This window comes from Salmo trutta, chromosome 34 (genome assembly GCF_901001165.1).
Source record: "Salmo trutta chromosome 34, fSalTru1.1, whole genome shotgun sequence".
NCBI lineage: Eukaryota > Metazoa > Chordata > Actinopteri > Salmoniformes > Salmonidae > Salmo > Salmo trutta.
In genome coordinates this window covers 34356209-34375885 of record NC_042990.1, presented here as the reverse complement: position 1 = coordinate 34375885, position 19677 = coordinate 34356209, and the positions used below count along the sequence as shown (strand labels likewise).

At 43.4% G+C, this 19677-nt stretch overlaps 1 protein-coding gene across 1 annotated transcript in view; it reads left to right on the top strand.

Moving 5' to 3' along the window:
* The window catches only part of LOC115174068 (CUB and sushi domain-containing protein 3), a gene marked incomplete in the record, with an annotated part of 716433 nt that overhangs the window by 397394 nt on the left and 299362 nt on the right, over nt 1-19677 (top strand). The window contains 2 exon segments of the mRNA XM_029732731.1: nt 15498-15585; nt 17960-18084. Of these exon segments, the coding sequence (XP_029588591.1) occupies nt 15498-15585; nt 17960-18084 (213 nt within the window).

Here is a 19677-nt window from a genome sequence, read left to right as displayed (position 1 = left end):
ATAACCAATGGCCTTGTGCTGAATGAAAATGTATATTATGGCAAATATGCACTGTGCAATCCTGGAGGGTAAAGGTAGCCTTGTCCGAGCCAGTTACATGAGGCAGGTTGATGTACAAGTACACCCTCTGGACAGGACACTTGTCTATCTCCTATTTCTGTAGTGTGAGGCAGCTTGATGTACAACTACACCCCCTGGACAGGACACTAGTCTATCGCAGGGCATTATCCCCAATCCATCTCGTTAATGCTGAGTGCCAAGAAGAGAGGCATTTGGTAAAAATGTTTAAGTCTTTGGGATGACTCGACCGGGGATCGAACCCACAACCTCTTAATCTCAGGGTAGGCATGAACCACAAGACCACTGAGTTGGTGTGCAATCCTGGAGTTACACCTCCATCCAAAATCCAAATGATTGGCTTCATGCCGTCAAGAAGATATTCCACAAGCAATAACACACATTCTATTTGGTTTAGCAGGGCACTATGGCGGACTAGCCAGGTGAAGCAATTGTTCCTAATTTTTATTTGCTGACCCTTAGGCTGAATTAGAGATGTGCACAACCAATCAAAGCAAGCTTTGATTTTGTATAACTCTTTGTGAATCTCCATTATTGTTTGTGTGTCAACTGTGTTATGAGGACATTTTCTGTGTTATGAGGACATTTTCTGTGTTATGAGGACATTCTCTGTGTTACGAGGACATTCTCTGTGTTACGAGGACTGTATAAAACAATAGGTACCCTTCTCAGCAGCATCCTAGGTTGCAGCATCCTAGGTTGCACCGTCTGTGTCACAGTAGAATGCAAGCTGTATTTTAGCACCGTATATCACTACGTTAACGTTACTGACCTCACCACAAACCCATAGCTCAGCTGTGATGCTATCAAGTCATGTGTGTGTCAGAGGCGACAGAGAACAGCAGAAATGCTGGAGTCACGTTATATTAGCTGTTTGTGTGGATACAAAGACTAATGATTAATGACTGTTCATAGCGTTCTGGTGAATAATAGTCTGTGAGCTCGGGCCCTATTGTGCATGTGTGTGAGTCGATATCACTTAAAGCTTGTTCCAAGGTGTAGCCTACGTAATATAAAGTGGTTAGTCGATGCAATTTCCCATATTATCGAATCGGGGAGCAAACTCCCCAGACAATGGGAAGAAAAAAAAACAAAACCCTTACCTGCGAAGCATCTGAAATTGGTGGAATCCTCTGGAATAAAGTGCATATCATTGACGTGTGCAGGTTTATTAAGACTTAGATAACGACACATATCTAGTCAATGACACTTCTGATTTGACTGACAAGACATGGGGAATGGTTAACTGTCATGAACGAACTTGGCATGCTCAAGAGCATTTCAACGTTAGCTAAGATATATACATTTTACGATTAATGAATGCATTAACGAATGTTTCAATTTCTCCTTATGAAGCCTTTTATTTATCTGAAAACAATTAGCTGAGTCTGTGTGCTTTACATTGTCGTCCATACGATGAGCGTTGTCCACGTGTTCTATGTTACTGATTGTCCACCTACACTGAACAAAGGCTCTTCACAAATGGACAGATTTGTTTTTGTCGACTTGATAAACTAATACTGTGCAGAGTGGCGAAAGACGACATAGTTGACTTCTAATCAGCTGTGCAACGTAGTTGTGATTCATAGGTAGATCAAGTTGTCTTATGTCAGGAAGATGGATCTTTGCATATTCAAAATATATTTAAAAAGTCAAATGTGGGGCCTCCCAAGTGGTGCGCTGCGGTTTAAGGCAATGCATCGCAGTGCTTGAGGTGTCAATACAGACCTGGGTTTGATCCCAGGCTGTGTCACAACCGGCCGTGACCGGAAGTCCCATAGGGCGGCGCACAATTGGCCCAGCAATTTTGTATGAAATAGTAAGAAAACCTCCACCAGGATTTGCGTAGTCCTCGCTGTCCTCTATAGGCATGTTTGTAGTCCTCGCTGTCCTCTTTAGGCATGTTTGTAGTCCTCGCTGTCCTCTTTGGGCATGTTTGTAGTCCTCGCTGTCCTCTTTAGGCATGTTTGTAGTCCTCGCTGTCCTCTTTAGGCATGTTTGTAGTCCTCGCTGTCCTCTTTAGGCATGTTTGTAGTCCTCGCTGTCTTCTTTAGGCATGTTTGTAGTCCTCACTGTTCTCTTCGGGCATTTGTGCATGTCAGCGCTGCATGTTAGTTTGTATGTTTGTGTGCGTTTTGTGAGCTGTGCCATATTGCATGTTATTAAATCCGCATTAGTGTCCCAGAACGTCAAGAGAGCATGAACAACCATTTGAATGTATTCACAGAGACTGCTGTATTTATGCATTTATACAAATATGACGAAACTGAGAAAGCCCCAAAGAATAAAACACAGTTCTCCGATGCTACTTATCTTTCATTTACATCAATATTATACACAGAGTAAGTATACAGGCAAAATAAAGACTGTGGTGTATTAACATACTGTACCAACCTATGGACTGAATAAGTGTTCTTACATGTATACCCAGTTAGCAACAACACAATGGCCCATCTGTGGCACACCACCAAGCTGCAGGCCTTCCTGTAAATACTGCAGTATATAGAGCTTCCTAGAGGTACTCTGGAATAACTAGAAAATCAAGTGAATTGCAGGAGAAGGACTCCCACTCACTCCAAATCAAGTCATCAACAAAGCAGGCAGTGTGATCAGAACTGGAACCGTAGGGAGCCTTTCTGCATGGTTTGTTCATGTTGTACACAGTTTCTGAAGTCTGTCTGATAATTATAAAATGATTGCACAGTGAAACGTGTGACAGGACAGAGACTGGATGGGAATGTGGAACAGGTGAGGTGGCTGTGTGTGTGTGTGTGTGTGTGTGTGTGTGTGTGTGTGTGTGTGTGTGTGTGTGTGTGTGTGTGTGTGGGTGTGTGCGCTTGCGTGCACGTGTGGCTGACTGCTCATTGGCAGCCTGACTAAGTGTGGTGCTAAGGCTCAAACCCCCTTGGGTTTCACACTTCACTAGACTCTGTCGAAATAAGAGGCAACGTCTCTAAACATAGCAGACAAACTGCTCCGGTGGTGAAGGGACTCGATGGAGTTCGCCGAAATGACCTCAAATTTCATGTGGTGACGCCTGTCGTTTTCAAACCGCTTTCCAGTGTGATGGATGGTGGAAGCAGGAAGCTGGCGTCCCAACACTGAAGCTTATACAGAGAAGGGTTAAGCCCCAAATGGTACATTATTTCCTATATAGTGCACTACTTTTGACCAGGGACCGTAAGTAGTGCGCTACATAGGGAATAGGGTGTCATTTGGGATGCAGCCAGGGTAGAATAGTCCTGAATGGCCCTCTGTATCCACTGAAGCCAACATGTTTAGGCCGTGATAGAACCGTAATGACAGTTGGTTGACCCATCAAGGAGAAAATCTGTCTCTCCCTCTGTTTATCTGGTGCCATATGCCTCATCCATCATAGGAGAGACCCAGGAACTATCCTCCTGCCATTTCTTAATTATCACTGTTTTCTTTTGGCCCTGTTGTGATGAAATCGTAGGAGAAAAATAGCATTGATAGACATTGAAAGATAACATTGATAGACATTGAAAGATAACATTGATAGGCATTGAAAAATAGCATTGATAGACACTGAAAGATAACATTGATAGGCATTGAAACGTAACATTGATAGGCATTGAAAGATAACATTGATAGGCATTGAAAGATAACATTGCTAGGCATTGAAAGATAACATTGAAAGATAACATTGATAGGCATTGAAAGATAACATTGATAAACATTGAAAGATAACATTGATAGACATTGAAAGATAACATTGATAACATTGATAGACATTGAAAGATAATACTGATAGACATTGAAAGATAATACTGATAGGCATTGAAAGATAACATTGATAGACATTGAAAGATAACATTGAAAGATAACATTGATAGGCATTGAAAGATAACATTGATAGGCATTGAAAGATAACATTGCTAGGCATTGAAAGATAACAATGAAAGATAACATTGATAGGCATTGAAAGATAACATTGATAGACATTGAAAGATAACATTGATAGACATTGAAAGATAACATTGATAACATTGATAGACATTGAAAGATAACATTGATAGACATTGAAAGATAACATTGATAGACATTGAAAGATAATACTGATAGACATTGAAAGATAACATTGATAGACATTGAAAGATAACATTGATAGACATTGAAAGATAACATTGATAGGCATTGAAAGATAACAGTGATAGGCATTGAAAGATAACATTGATAGACATTGAAAGATAACATTGATAGGCATTGAAAGATAACATTGATAGGCATTGAAAGATAACATTGATAGGCATTGAAAGATAACATTGATAGGCATTGAAAGATAACATTGATAGGCATTGAAAGATAACATTGATAGGCATTGAAAGATAACATTGATAGACATTGAAAGATAACATTGATAGGCATTGAAAGATAACATTGATAGACATTGAAAGATAACATTGATAGGCATTGAAAGATAACATTGATAGACATAATGTTAAGACATTAGCCATAGATAGATGATCCTGCTCTTGTGTGCTCTACAATTATTCAATTTTTAAATAGGCAATCTGGGCTCCTTACATATCATTTTTTTTATTTTACATGACTGATTTTCCAAAGTAAGTGGCAGGGTGAATGCTTTGTTGTTTTAGAATCCCAGATTCACCCTTTTAGGCATTGCAATCCCCATCTATTTTATTATTACCTTTATTTAACCAGGCAAGTCAGTTAAGAACACATTCTTATTTACAATGACAGCCTAGGAACAGTGGGTTAACTGCCTTGTTCAGGGGCAGAACGACAGATTTTTACCTTGTCAGCTCAAGGATTCAAACTAGGAACCTTTCAGTTACTAGCCCAACGCGCTAACCACTAGGCTACCTGCCTCCTCTAACCACTAGGCTACCTGCCTCCTCTAACCACTAGGCTACCTGCCTCCTCTAACCACTAGGCTACCTGCCTCCTCTAACCACTAGGCTACCTGCCTCCTCTAACCACTAGGCTACCTGCCTCCGCTAACCACTAGGCTACCTGCCTCCTCTAACCACTAGGCTACCTGCCTCCTCTAACCACTAGGCTACCTGCCTCCTCTAACCACTAGGCTACCTGCCTCCTCTAACCACTAGGCTACCTGCCTCCTCTAACCACTAGGCTACGTGCCTCATCTAACCACTAGGCTACCTGCCTCCTCTAACCACTAGGCTACCTGCCTCCTCTAACCACTAGGCTACCTGCCTCCTCTAACCACTAGGCTACCTGCCTCCTCTAACCACTAGGCTACCTGCCTCCTCTAACCACTAGGCTACCTGCCTTCTCTAACCACTAGGCTACCTGCCTCCTCTAACCACTAGGCTACCTGCCTCCTCTAACCACTAGGCTACCTGCCTCCTCTAACCACTAGGCTACCTGCCTCGTCTAACCACTAGGCTACCTGCCTCCTCTAACCACTAGGCTACCTGCCTCCTCTAACCACTAGGCTACCTGCCTCCTCTAACCACTAGGCTACCTGCCTCCTCTAACCACTAGGCTACCTGCCTCCTCTAACCACTAGGCTACCTGCCTCCTCTAACCACTAGGCTACCTGCCTCCTCTAACCACTAGGCTACGTGCCTCATCTAACCACTAGGCTACCTGCCTCCTCTAACCACTAGGCTACCTGCCTCCTCTAACCACTAGGCTACCTGCCTCCTCTAACCACTAGGCTACCTGCCTCCTCTAACCACTAGGCTACCTGCCTCCTCTAACCACTAGGCTACCTGCCTCCTCTAACCACTAGGCTACCTGCCTTCTCTAACCACTAGGCTACCTGCCTCCTCTAACCACTAGGCTACCTGCCTCCTCTAACCACTAGGCTACCTGCCTCCTCTAACCACTAGGCTACCTGCCTCGTCTAACCACTAGGCTACCTGCCTCCTCTAACCACTAGGCTACCTGCCTTCTCTAACCACTAGGCTACCTGCCTCCTCTAACCACTAGGCTACCTGCCTCCTCTAACCACTAGGCTACCTGCCTCCTCTAACCACTAGGCTACCTGCCTCGTCTAACCACTAGGCTACCTGCCTCCTCTAACCACTAGGCTACCTGCCTCCTCTAACCACTAGGCTACCTCCTCTAACCACTAGCCTGCCTCCTCTAACCACTAGGCTACCTGCCTCCTCTAACCACTAGGCAACCTACCTCTCTAACCACTAGGCTACCTGCCTCCTCTAACCACTAGGCTACCTGCCTCATCTAACCACTAGGCTACCTGCCTCCTCTAACCACTAGGCTACCTGCCTCCTCTAACCACTAGGCTACCTGCTGCCCCCAAAGGGGAACTGTTTCTCACCGTTATTATTTTTACATACAGATGTTTTTTAGACTTGGGAAAAAAATACAAATGTGTTGTCTGGTGTTTAAAAAAAAAAATTCCTTGGCTGACACTGATTACTACTTTCAGGAAGTATTTTGAGCTTCGCTCCAGCATTTTACTGAGCTAGAGGGAGGCAGCAGTGTCAGCATATCCTCCTCCTCTCTTGTGTTGGTGTCTGTAGTTCCTAAAATGTTCTCCAATAATCATGAATCTATTTGTTTTGATTGTTTTACACATCAGCAGGTTTGCTTCATTCTGATTTGTTTTTATGGTCGCCACCATTTTAGATAACGGACATTTACTCAGAAGACAGACCATGGTAAATATCTGAACTTGGCGCCGGGTGCTCTCTTAAAGCACTGTCAAAGTGAGAAACAGTGAAAGACCCAGTTATGTCTGCTCTGTCCTACTCTGTAAGGATTACATAGTGTACATAAGACACTTTTTGGTGTGATTGACTGAGTTTTTTTTGCACCAGTGCAAAGTTTGCAGCTGTCATCTTTAAGAGGTTGCATACTCTTAAAAGGTAGAACAGTAGTCACAGTAATAATTAAGAAGTAACTTCTAAACATTTATAGTGGAAATGCATATAAATTACATCCTTTTTTAAAGTCTTGTCCTGGTTAATAAACACATACATCATCAATCATTCACAAAGTTGTTATTTGGTCAATTAGTCATTTACACGCTTGTCCACGCTTTGAGCATCACACTTCATAGCCTATACCAGGCCAGATGGCACTAGACAGATATATCCAATGTTCAAAGGAATCAACTAAATATAGGCCTACGGTATACACATGGAATTACCTACATTAGGAACACCTTCCTAATATTGAGTTGCACCTCCCCCTTTTGCCCTCAGAACAGCCTCAGTTCGTCGTGGCGTGGGATCTTCAAGGTGTCGAAAGCGGTCCACAGGGACGCTGGCCCATGTTGTGTCAAGTTGGCTGAATGTCCTTTGGGTGGTGGACCATTGTTGATATACACAGGAAACTGTTGAGTGTGAAAAATCCATCAACATTACAGTTCTTGACACAAACCTGTGTGCCTGGCACCTACTATCATACCCCGTTCAAAGGCACTTAAATCATTTGTCTTGCCCATTCACCCACTGAATGGCAAACATACATAATCCATGTCTCAATTGTCTCAAGGCATAAAAATCCATCTTTAACCTGTCTCCTCCCCTTCATCTACACTGATTTGAAGTGGATTTAACAAGGGATAATAGCTTTAACCTGGATTCAGTCTGTCATGGAAAGAGCAGTGTACTGTATATGTATCCAATACTCCTACACACCAAAGTAAAAAGAACACATGCTGTCGCCCTTTATGACAAGTCTTCTGTAATCATGTGAAGAAGAATTCAATGTGAAATAACATAAATAATATGACATTGGATCTCTAAGAGAGTATAATGCTGCTTTTCGCTACACATGCAATAACATCTGCTAAATATTTATACATACACTACCGTTCAAAAGTTTGGAGTCACATAGAAATGTCCTTGTTTTTTAAAGAAAATCACATTTTCTGTTACTTAAAATAACATAAAATGTATCAGAAATACAGTGCAGACATTGTTAATGACTATTGTAGCTGGAAATGGCAGATTTTTTATGGAATATCTACATAGGTGTACAGATGCCCATTATATTTTTGATATTTATATTTTAGTCATTTAGCAGACACTCTTATCCAGAGCGACTTACAGTAGTGAATGCATACATTTCATAAATGTTTTCTCCGTACTGGTCCCCCGTGGGAATCAAACCCACAACCCCAGCATTGCAAACACCACGCTCTTCCAACTGAGCCACACGGGACAACCTGTGTGGTTCAGCAACCATCACTCATGTGTTCCAATGGCACGTTGTGTTAGCTAATCCAAGTTCATCATTTAAAAGGCTAATTGATCATTAGAAAACCCTTTTGCAATTATGTTAGCACAGCTGAAAACTGACGTTCTGATTAAAGAAGCAATAAAAGTGGCCTTCTTTAGACTAGTTGAGTATCTGGAGCATCAGCATTTGTGGGTTCGATTACAGGCTTAAAATGGCCAGAAACAAATAGCTTTCTTCTGAAACTTGTCAATCTATTCTTGTTCTGAGAAATGAAGGCTATTCCATGCGCGAGAAATTTCCAAGAAATGTAAGATCTCGTACAACGCTGTGTACTACTCCCTTCACAGAACAGCACAAACTGGCTCTAACCAGAATAGAAAGAGTAGTGGGAGGCCCTGGTGCACAACTGAGCAAGAGGACAAGTACATTAGAGTGTCAAGTCCTCAACTGGCAGCTTCATTAAATAGTACCTGCAAAACACCAGTCTCAACATCAACAGTGAAGAGGCGACAGAGTTGCAAAGAAAAAGCCATATCTCAGACTGGCCAATAAAAAGAAAAGATTAAGATGGGGAAAAGAACACAGATACTGGACAGAGGAACTTCGCAACTCTAGAAGGCCAGCATCCCGGAGTTGCCTCTTCACTGTTGATGTTGAGACTGGTGTTTTGCGGGTGCTATTTAATTAAGCTGCCAGTTGAACTTGCTGATCATGGGCCTCTGTACGGCTATGTAGATATTCCATAAAAAATCTGCCGTTTCCAGCTACAATAGTCATTTACAACATGAACAATGTCTGCACTGTATTTCTGATCAATTTGATGTTATTTTAATGGACAAAATTGTGCTTTTCTTTCAAAAACAAGGGCATTTCTATATGACCCCAAACTTTTGAACGGTAGTGTATGTGCGACCAATGAAATTGATTTTGATTTGATTTGATTCTTAGCATATTCTACTTCAGAATGCCTGTAGAACCACATTCACTCATTGAGCAAGGAGAAACATTGTTTTCCAGTGATGCACATTCTATCAAGAACTTGTTTTTTTCATTCTTGTTCTGTGCGACTCATTGCATATTCGTGCATTTTACCATCATTTTTTCCCCCATTTTTGTTTTTGTTTTGTGTATGTCAAATGGATATAATGTTTCAAAAATAACCATATGGTGTTGCCTGGCTGGTCTATTCGCTGCACGTCACATTAGTTTTGAATCCTGATACAATCTCTCTCTATTTTACTCCACTATCAATCCAGTTTACTGCCCTCTGATACAATCTCTCTCTATTTTACTCCACTATCAATCCAGTTTACTGCCCTCTGACACAATCTCTCTCTATTTTACTCCACTATCAATCCAGTTTACTGCCCTCTGATACAATCTCTCTCTATTTTACTCCACTATCAATCCAGTTTACTGCCCTCTGATACAATCTCTCACTATCTTACCCCACTATCAACCCAGTTTACTGCCCTCTGATACAATCTCTCTCTATTTTACCCCACTATCAATCCAGTTTACTGCCCTCTGAAACAATCTCTCTCTATTTTACTCCACTATCAATCCAGTTTACTGCCCTCTGATACAATCTCTCACTATCTTACCCCACTATCAACCCAGTTTACTGCCCTCTGATACAATCTCTCACTATCTTACCCCACTATCAATCCAGTTTACTGCCCTCTGATACAATCTCTCACTATCTTACCCCACTATCAACCCAGTTTACTGCCCTCTGATACAATCTCTCTCTATTTTACTCCACTATCAATCCAGTTTACTGCCCTCTGATACAATCTCTCACTATCTTACCCCACTATCAATCCAGTTTACTGCCCTCTGATGCAATCTCTCACTATCTTACCCCACTATCAACCCAGTTTACTGCCCTCTGATACAATCTCTCACTATTTTACTCCACTATCAATCCAGTTTACTGCCCTCTGATACAATCTCTCACTATCTTACCCCACTATCAATACAGTTTACTGCCCTCTGACACAATCTCTCACTATCTTACCCCACTATCAATCCAGTTTACTGCCCTCTGATATAATCTCTCACTATCTTATCCCACTATCAACCCAGTTTACTGCCCTCTGATACAATCTCTCACTATTTTACCCCACTATCAACCCAGTTTACTGCCCTCTGATATAATCTCTCACTATCTTACCCCACTATCAATCCAGTTTACTGCCCTCTGATACAATCTCTCACTATCTTACCCCACTATCAATACAGTTTACTGCCCTCTGACACAATCTCTCACTATCTTACCCCACTATCAATCCAGTTTACTGCCCTCTGATATAATCTCTCACTATCTTACTCCACTATCAATCCAGTTTACTGCCCTCTGATACAATCTCTCTCTATTTTACTCCACTATCAATCCAGTTTACTGCCCTCTGATACAATCTCTCACTATCTTACCCCACTATCAATCCAGTTTACTGCCCTCTGATACAATCTCTCTCTATTTTACTCCACTATCAATCCAGTTTACTGCCCTCTGATACAATCTCTCACTATCTTACCCCACTATCAATCCAGTTTACTGCCCTCTGATACAATCTCTCTCTATTTTACTCCACTATCAATCCAGTTTACTGCCCTCTGATATAACCTCTCACTATCTTACTCCACTATCAACCCAGTTTACTGCCCTCTGATACAATCTCTCTCTATTTTACTCCACTATCAATCCAGTTTACTGCCCTCTGATACAATCTCTCACTATCTTACCCCACTATCAATCCAGTTTACTGCCCTCTGATACAATCTCTCTCTATTTTACTCCACTATCAATCCAGTTTACTGCCCTCTGATACAATCTCTCACTATCTTACCCCACTATCAATCCAGTTTACTGCCCTCTGATACAATCTCTCTCTATTTTACTCCACTATCAATCCAGTTTACTGCCCTCTGATATAATCTCTCACTATCTTACTCCACTATCAACCCAGTTTACTGCCCTCTGATACAATCTCTCTCTATTTTACTCCACTATCAATCCAGTTTACTGCCCTCTGATATAATCTCTCACTATCTTACCCCACTATCATCCAGTCTGTTGCCATTTTACATAATCTATCTCTTTCTTACTCCACTGCCATCCTACCTCACTATTTGTTTAAAAAAAAATCTGAAAAATCCCTTTCAATATGTATTAAAACAACATGGGTTGTATAAGACCCTTTTCACTGTTTTCAAGATAAGCCCTGCTGCATTTCTTAAGACACATTTTCTAACTGCTCCCCAGCTGACGTTTTGAGGCTGTTTTATGGTCTTGGGGTCCATTTCATTACAGTCCCTGAACATTAAAGTGCCCATGGATCTATCTCTCTTCTATTAAATGCTTGTGTGCTCCCTCCGTTCCTCCTTCTGTCCTATTGGTTCCTGTCTTCATCGCAACATGACGTGCTCCTCGTACTGAACCCAACAGAAATGATATAGGAATCAGGAATCAAGAATCAGGATACTGTGTACGTTCCAAATGTCACCCTATTACCTATGTGGTGCACTACTATTGATCAGGGCGCACAGGACTCAGTGCCCAGAGGGTTCTAGTTAAAAGTAGTGCACTATATAGGGCAGGTGTCTCCAACAGGTCGATCGTGAGCTACCAGGAGCTCGCAGCCCACATATGAGTAGTTCGCCAGACAATTCTGAAAGTAAATGCAATTCTTTATGTTTTCCACCGCACAAGTATCAGACACCTTAAGTTCCCAGCTACTATCTAATCAATGCAACACTGATATCATCCCATCCCTGGTTAGCCACTATTGGCTTAAAAAGCCAAAATCTAACACAATATCTGCCAATTATTTTCCAGCAATATTGTCCCTGTCTGTCTGTGTGGTGGGTGTGTTTGTCTGTTACTCCATGTGTAGCCAGATGATGTGATAACCATTTTGTATGTTGACAGAAATAATTTCCCCAAAAGCTTCTCAATTAAATAATAACTGCAAAGTAGGCTTACCTGGCAGAAGTATATAATGAGTAAGTAAATAATTTGTTTTGATTATTTTTTATTTGCAAACTTTCCCATAAAATGAGCAGCAGCAGTACAGAACCATCACTAGACCGGCACATTCCTCTCTGGTAGATGCGCAGTTAAAGGGCCAGAAGCATTTAAAGAGCCAGATGCGCAATTAAAGGGGAATTACACTCAAAAATTGAAATGTGTTAGTTTTCTTCTAGACCAAAAAGTAGGTGATTTAAGCATTGTCATGGACACAGAACAACATATATAGTTTTTTATCTGTGAACAATTGTAATTTTGAGAGTTAAAAACAAAACAAAAAATCTAAATCCAGGAAAAATAAAACGGAGAAAACAGTTAAAGGGCCCCATTTAGAGTCATCTAGACTCGTTTATTAACCATTATCTTACCAGGTACACTGTATATTGTACACTAAGGACATGGTGAAGAGAAGAATGTGCCTATTTGAAAGCTTGAAAAAAAATGAGTAGCTCGTTGTTTACATTTTGAAAAGTAGCTTTCATGCTAGAAAAGGTTGGAGACCCCTGATATAGGGAGTGGAATGCCATCTGGAACACATGCCATTGTGTCGTAGACCCAGCCACTGATCACCCATCTAATTCACCATCATTATGAATTATGCAAGCTAGCTATCTGCTTTCTGACCCTATGTACTGGCATCCCCCATTAGGCAGCAGATAAACAAGACCCAGAGATGGAGCTAGGACTGGCGGATCGGAGGATCAGCACTCAGCGGAGTGTTCATGTCATGCCACATAGACACATCAGTAGTAATGGAGAACATCTGTGCAGATAGAGATAGAAAGGACAGGACAGCTGGAAGAACATCCTAGAAGACCTGTTAGGAAAACTAAGTGTGGCAAGACTTGAGTATGCTCGTCATTACGCCATAGAGCTATTTTGGGAAGGAGATGTGAATGGACATGGTTTTCTATTGACAGTGATGTCCCTGTGTTGGTAGTATACATGTCTCTTACGAAGAGGTTGCTTAGCGAGCAACACAAAATGGTAATTCAGTTTGACTACGGTTTTAATATTAACCTGAACTTCAAAAAGAATACAAAATACTTCCAACCCCTCAGGACCATAGTCTTTATCACAGCGATACTAATTTAATTAAAATGCACATTCTATCTGAAAGTCATAAACAACTGTAAAACATTGAGATGCATGGTCAGACAGCTTGGTGTAGACACTAGCCCTGCTTCTTCCTCTCCCTCTTCTCTCCCTCTCTTCCCTCTTCTCTCTTCTCTCTTCTCTCTTCTCTCCTCTCTCTTCTCTCCTCTTCCCTCTTCTCTCTTCTCTCCTCTTCCCTCTTCTCTCTTCTCTCCTCTCCCCTCTTCTCTCATCTCTCCTCTCCTCCCCTCTTCTCTCCCTCTCTTCCCTCTTCTCTCTTCTCTCCTCTTCCCTCTTCTCTCTTCTCTCCTCTTCCCTCTTCTCTCTTCTCCCCTCTCCCTCCTCTTTCCTCTTCCCTCTTCCCTCTTCTCTCATCTCTCCTCTCCTCCCCTCTTCTCTCCCTCTCTTCCTTCTTCTCTCCTCTTCTCTCCTCTTCCCTCTTCTCTCATCTCTCCTCTCCTCTACCCTCTTCTCTCATCTCTCCTCTTCTCTCTTCTCTCCTCTCCTCTACCGTCTTCTCTCATCTCTCCTCCCCTCTTCTCTCATCTCTTCCCTCTTCTCTATTCTCTCCTCCCCTCCTCTCTACTCCCCTTTTCCTCTCCCTCTACTCCCTGTCTCTTACCTCTTCTCCCTTCTCTCCTCTCCCCTCCTCCCCTCTTCTCTCCTCTCCTCCCTTCTCCTCCCTTTTTCCTCCCCCTTCTCTCCCTGTCCCACTCCTCTCCCTCTCTCATCATATTCCTCTCCTCTCTCTGTCCCACTCCTCTCCCTCTCCCTCTCCCTCTACAACTCCTCTCCTTCTCCCACTCCTCTCCATCTCTCCTCCCACTCCTCTCCTTCTCCAACTCCTCTCCCTTTCCAACTCCTTTCCCTTTCTCCTCCCACTCCCCTCCCTCTCCCTCTCCATCTCCCTCTCCTGTCCCACTCCTCTCCTCTCCCTCTCCCACTCCTCTCCCTCTCCCTCTCTCCTTCCACTCCTCTCCTCTCCCTCTCCCACTCCTCTCCCACTCCTCTCCCTCTCTCCTCCCACTCCTCTCCCTCTCTCCTCCCACTCCTCTCCCTCTCCTCTCTTCTCCCACTCCTCTCCCACTCCTCTCCCTCTCCTCTCCCTCTCCTCTCCCACTCCTCTCCCACTCCTCTCCCGCTCTCCTCCCACTCTTCTCTCTCTCTCCTCCTCTCCTCTTTTAATATTCTGTATTATGTCATGTTCTGTGTTCTTTCACAACAGTTAATGGGGATCCTAATAAAATACCAAAATACCTCTCCTCTCCTTCCTCTCCCTCTCCCCTCCTTTCCTCTCCCTCTAGTCAGACCAGGGTGAGTGGAGAACGTTAATGGCCCATGGTGTGAGTGGGGTTCAGTCACAGGGAAAATGAAAACTGACACTCCACTCTCAGCCTCAGATGGAAAGTGATCCAAATGAATCATCCTCATGTCACCCACAAGGCCCATGACCACCACCACCACAACAGTCGTAAAGCTCAGAGGAGAAAAATGAAAGTACATTAATAAAACATGAAACTCCATGGATGCTAAGGTCAATGCTGCTCTTACCTCATTTCCTACAAGCACGTCCAGCTCCAATGTACTCAGCACATAGCGAGAGTACCATAGAGTCACTGGTCAGTGAAGAGGATAGGGTTCACCTTATTCATCCATGCAGAGCAACAGTATCTAAACGTCTAACCTTTCAAACAGCCCTACATTCATATGAATTACCATGCCCTTTCATTCTTATTGGAATATTGAAATGTAGTGTCCCACTAGGCACAGATGTCAATTCAATGTCTATTCCACATTGGTTCAACCAGTGTGTGTCCAGTGGGATGTGACGAACGCAGTGCATGAATATTTAGCTATAATTAACATGATATCCCAGAGAAACCAGTGCCATATTCTAGAATCTAGATGGTCCATGTAAGTCTACTGTCCTCTCAGGGTCGCTTCGCCTCCACCATCTTGCTGTTCATCTAAGACCATGTACATGCTAAGTGTTGGTGTGGTGACTATTGTTTAAGAACAGAGGCACAGGGCCAGCATGAGATAGAACCCCTTGTCCTCTTTCTCTGGCCCTCTGACTGCTCTCCTGTATATGTCATAATGCTCTGCTCTTATCTCCCCTGTCCAGTGAATGAGGGGGGCATCAAGCAGGCGTCCAACTCTTGTCCCGACCCGGGGGAGCCAGAGAACGGCAAGAGGATGGGCTCCGACTTTAGGTAGGTCATGTTGGGGTGAAGAATGGACCCTTACTAACATCGCACCACCCACTGGGCCCGGAGAAGCTCTGACTTTAGGTAGGTCATGTTGGGGTGAAGAATGGACCCTTACTAACATCGCACCACCCACTGGGCCCGGAGAAACTCTGACTTTAGGTAGGTCATGTTGGGGTGAAGAATGGACCCTTACTAACATCGCACCACCCACTGGGCCCGGAGAAGCTCTGACTTTAGGTAGGTCATGTTGGGGTGAAGAATGGACCCTTACTAGCATCGCACCACCCACTGGGCCCGGAGAAACTCTGACTTTAGGTAGGTCATGTTGGGGTGAAGAATGGACCCTTACTAACATAGCACCACCCACTGGGCCCGGAGAAACTCTGAATTTAGGTAGGTCATGTTGGGGTGAAGAATGGACCCTTACTAACATCGCACCACCCACTGGGCCCGGAGAAACTCTGACTTTAGGTAGGTCATGTTGGGGTGAAGAATGGACCCTTACTAACATCGCACCACCCACTGGGCCCGGAGAGGCAGGACACTGGTTTTGTACAGGCTGTGTCAGGACACTGGTTTTGTACAGGCTGTGTCAGGACACTGGTTTTGTACAGGCTGTATCAGGACACTGGTTTTGTAAGGCTGTGTCAGGGCACCTCTACGATTGCAAAATTCCTGTAACTTTCCCAAATTCCCAGGTTTCCCAGAAATCCCATTTGTAAGATTCCAAGAATCAGAATGGAATTAGCAGGAAATCTTTACCAACCAGGTTTTCTGCAAATCCTGGGAATTTTGGGAACCCTACGCACCTCTCAGGTGGCTTATACAGGTATCTGCCAAAAGGAAACACCAACATAAAGTGTCTTAATAGGGCGTTGGGCCACCACGAGTCACCAATACAGCTTCAATGCAACTTGGCATAGATTCTACAAGTGTCTGGACCTCTCCTCTAAAATAATGGCCTGCCCAACATTTTTATACATGACCCTAAGCATGATGGGATGTTAATTGCTTAATTAACTCAAGAACCCCACCTGTGTAGAAGCACCTGCTTTCAATATAGTTTGTATCCCTCATTAACTCAAGTCTTTTCATTACTTCGGCAGTTACCTGTACATACATGGTGCAGTTGTGTCGGAGAACATATTGCTCACCACAACTACAAAGAACAACAAAAAATAAAACAAATATTATGTTATTTCTGAGTTATTTATATTCCTAGACAAGGCAGATAAGTAAAGCAAAGATGATTGGTCCTTCACAAGAAAAGAAAAAAGCTCTGCATCCTATAGCCTCCGAGGGCCCCATCGCCTGTCATTGACAGTTGAAGGTCAATGGACATGGATTGTAGACGGAAGGTACTCAGATATCAGTATGAAGGCAGTGCCATGAGCGTGACACAGCCCAGTAATACAGTTCAACCTGATTACGACACTAGCCTCTAATATCGCTCCAACTGAATGTGATTCACTTCTCTCCCTCGCCTCTCATCTTCAAGTGCTCATTCAATGTCACACACACCACTTCACTGTGGATTATTGACAGCAGCATCTCAATGGGTGAAAAACGTATGAGGCCAGTATTGAGCTCAGGGCCCGTAGTCATAAAGCATCTCCCAGTAGGAGTGCTGATCTAATCTAGGATCAGTGTAGCCTTATAGATTCTAATGAATGGACCTGAGGAAGCTGCTCCTAGATCAGCACTCCTACTCTGAGACTCTTGATGAATACAGACCCTGATGAGTCAAGCTGTGATGATGACATTGGAGATTGTATTCTATTTGATTAGAGCTAAGAGATGCCAATAATAACACTTTTTTTAACGTAATCTTTATTTAACTAGGCAAGTCAGTTAAAGAACACATTCTTATTTAAAATGACGGCCTACCCAATCACGGCCGGTTGTGATACAGCCTGGAATCAAACCAGGGTCTGTAGTGACGCCTCTTGCACTGTGATGCACTGCCTTAGACCGCTGCGCCACGCTTACTTTTTACCCTTTCAATTATGGCTTATTTCTCTGTAACATCACACAATCTTTTTCATTGTGAGTCGCAATTTTATTTTTTGAATCATGTTTGTGTTAATCTGAACAAGGTGAATAGTTTCTGAAAGCATTTCATCTGAAGGATTTTGAATTATCTTACCCGAGCCATGAGTTTGAGCTTCAAACAAATCGAAGGTCTCTCAAAACAGGCATTTTTTTTAAGTGTAGGAAAATAAAAGATGAGATTGTTTGCAGATGTATGAGGTTTTTCTAGTTCAATAACACACGTTGTTGTGTTATTACAGAAATATATTACTTAGGCTTTGTGTGTGTGTGTGTGTGTGTGTGTGTGTGTGTGTGTGTGTGTGTGTGTTCCCTCTCTCAACAACAGCATCGGGGCCACCGTCCAGTTCCTCTGTGATGAGGACCATGTGCTGCAGGGCTCTAAGACCATCACCTGTCAGAGGGTGGCCGAGGTGTTCGCTGCCTGGAGTGACCACCGCCCCGTCTGCAAAGGTCAGTTAGCGTCCCTGACAACTGCCTGCATGTCTGCCTCCCTACCAAATGGCACCCTATTCCTTATTTAATGCACTACTTTTGACTAGAGCTCATAGGGCCCTGGTCAAAAGTGGTACACTATGTAGGGAATATGGTGCCATTTTGGGGAAGCAACCCTTGGCTCCTGGGTCCCAAAATGTATGGAGAATGTAGATATGGAGCACTCATGGAAATGAAATGTCAGGCTACTTTGTCATTTTCAACTGACAGACATTTTGGGGGCTTGGTTTGGCTGTGAGATTGATTTGAAAGAGAATTCTGTATTTAGTCTAATGTTCATGATATAGCAATGTATCAGAGATACGCTGAGGTTTGATCAGTCAGTGTTTCCACAGGGGAGGGTTGGTGTGACAGGCAGACAGGTTATTTTGGGTACCAGTGCCACCTGTGTGCCTGGTCCTTTTTTTGTGACACACACACATTGATCAACCAATCCCAGACTACCACCATGAGGTCTCTGGACTGATTAGGACGACCCACATTTGTGGATCCGTAAACTTCCAGCATCTTCCATACCCTTCCTTCTGCCTTCCAATTGCCCCATGCTCAGGTTATGTGCTATCCAACTGGTCTTTATTGTCTTTTCTGGATCATACTGGGAGATCAGACAGTCTTTAGCCTCTCTCTCTCTCTCCCTTCCCCCCTCCCCCCATCATTAATTAAGCATTCACCTCTTGATTGTTTTTTGTGTTACTTGTCTGGCTGTGATGCAAACCTGTACACTGACTGGCCTGATCAATGCCCATAGGATACCCATGTATCTGGTGTGTGAAAAATAAGACCCATGTCTCTGGTGTGTGTCTAATAAGACCCATGTCTCTGGACTGTCTAATAAGACCCATGTCTCTGGACTGTCTAATAAGACCCATGTGTCTGGTGTGTGTCTATTAAGTCCCCTGTCTCTGGACTGTCTATTAAGTCCCCTGTCTCTGGACTGTCTATTAAGTCCCCTGTCTCTGGACTGTCTATTAAGTCCCCTGTCTCTGGACTGTCTAATAAGACCCATGTCTCTGGACTGTCTAATAAGACCCATGTCTCTGGACTGTCTAATAAGACCCATGTCTCTGGTGTGTGTCTAATAAGACCCATGTGTCTGGTGTGTGTCTATTAAGTCCCCTGTCTCTGGACTGTCTATTAAGTCCCCTGTCTCTGGACTGTCTATTAAGTCCCCTGTCTCTGGACTGTCTATTAAGTCCCCTGTCTCTGGACTGTCTATTAAGTCCCCTGTCTCTGGACTGTCTATTAAGTTCCCTGTCTCTGGACTGTCTATTAAGTCCCATGTCTCTGGACTGTCTATTAAGTCCCCTGTCTCTGGACTGTCTATTAAGTCGCCTGTCTCTGGACTGTCTAACAAGACCCATGTCTCTGGAGTCTGTCTAATAATCCCCTGTCTCTGGACTGTCTAACAAGGCCCACGTCTCTGGTGTCTGTCTAATAAGACCCATGTCTCTGGAGTCTGTTTAATAAGACCCCGTTTCTACTTTTCTCTTAGGATCCCCATTAAGTCTTTCTCATGCAGCAGTGACTCTTCCTGGGGTCCACACAAAACAT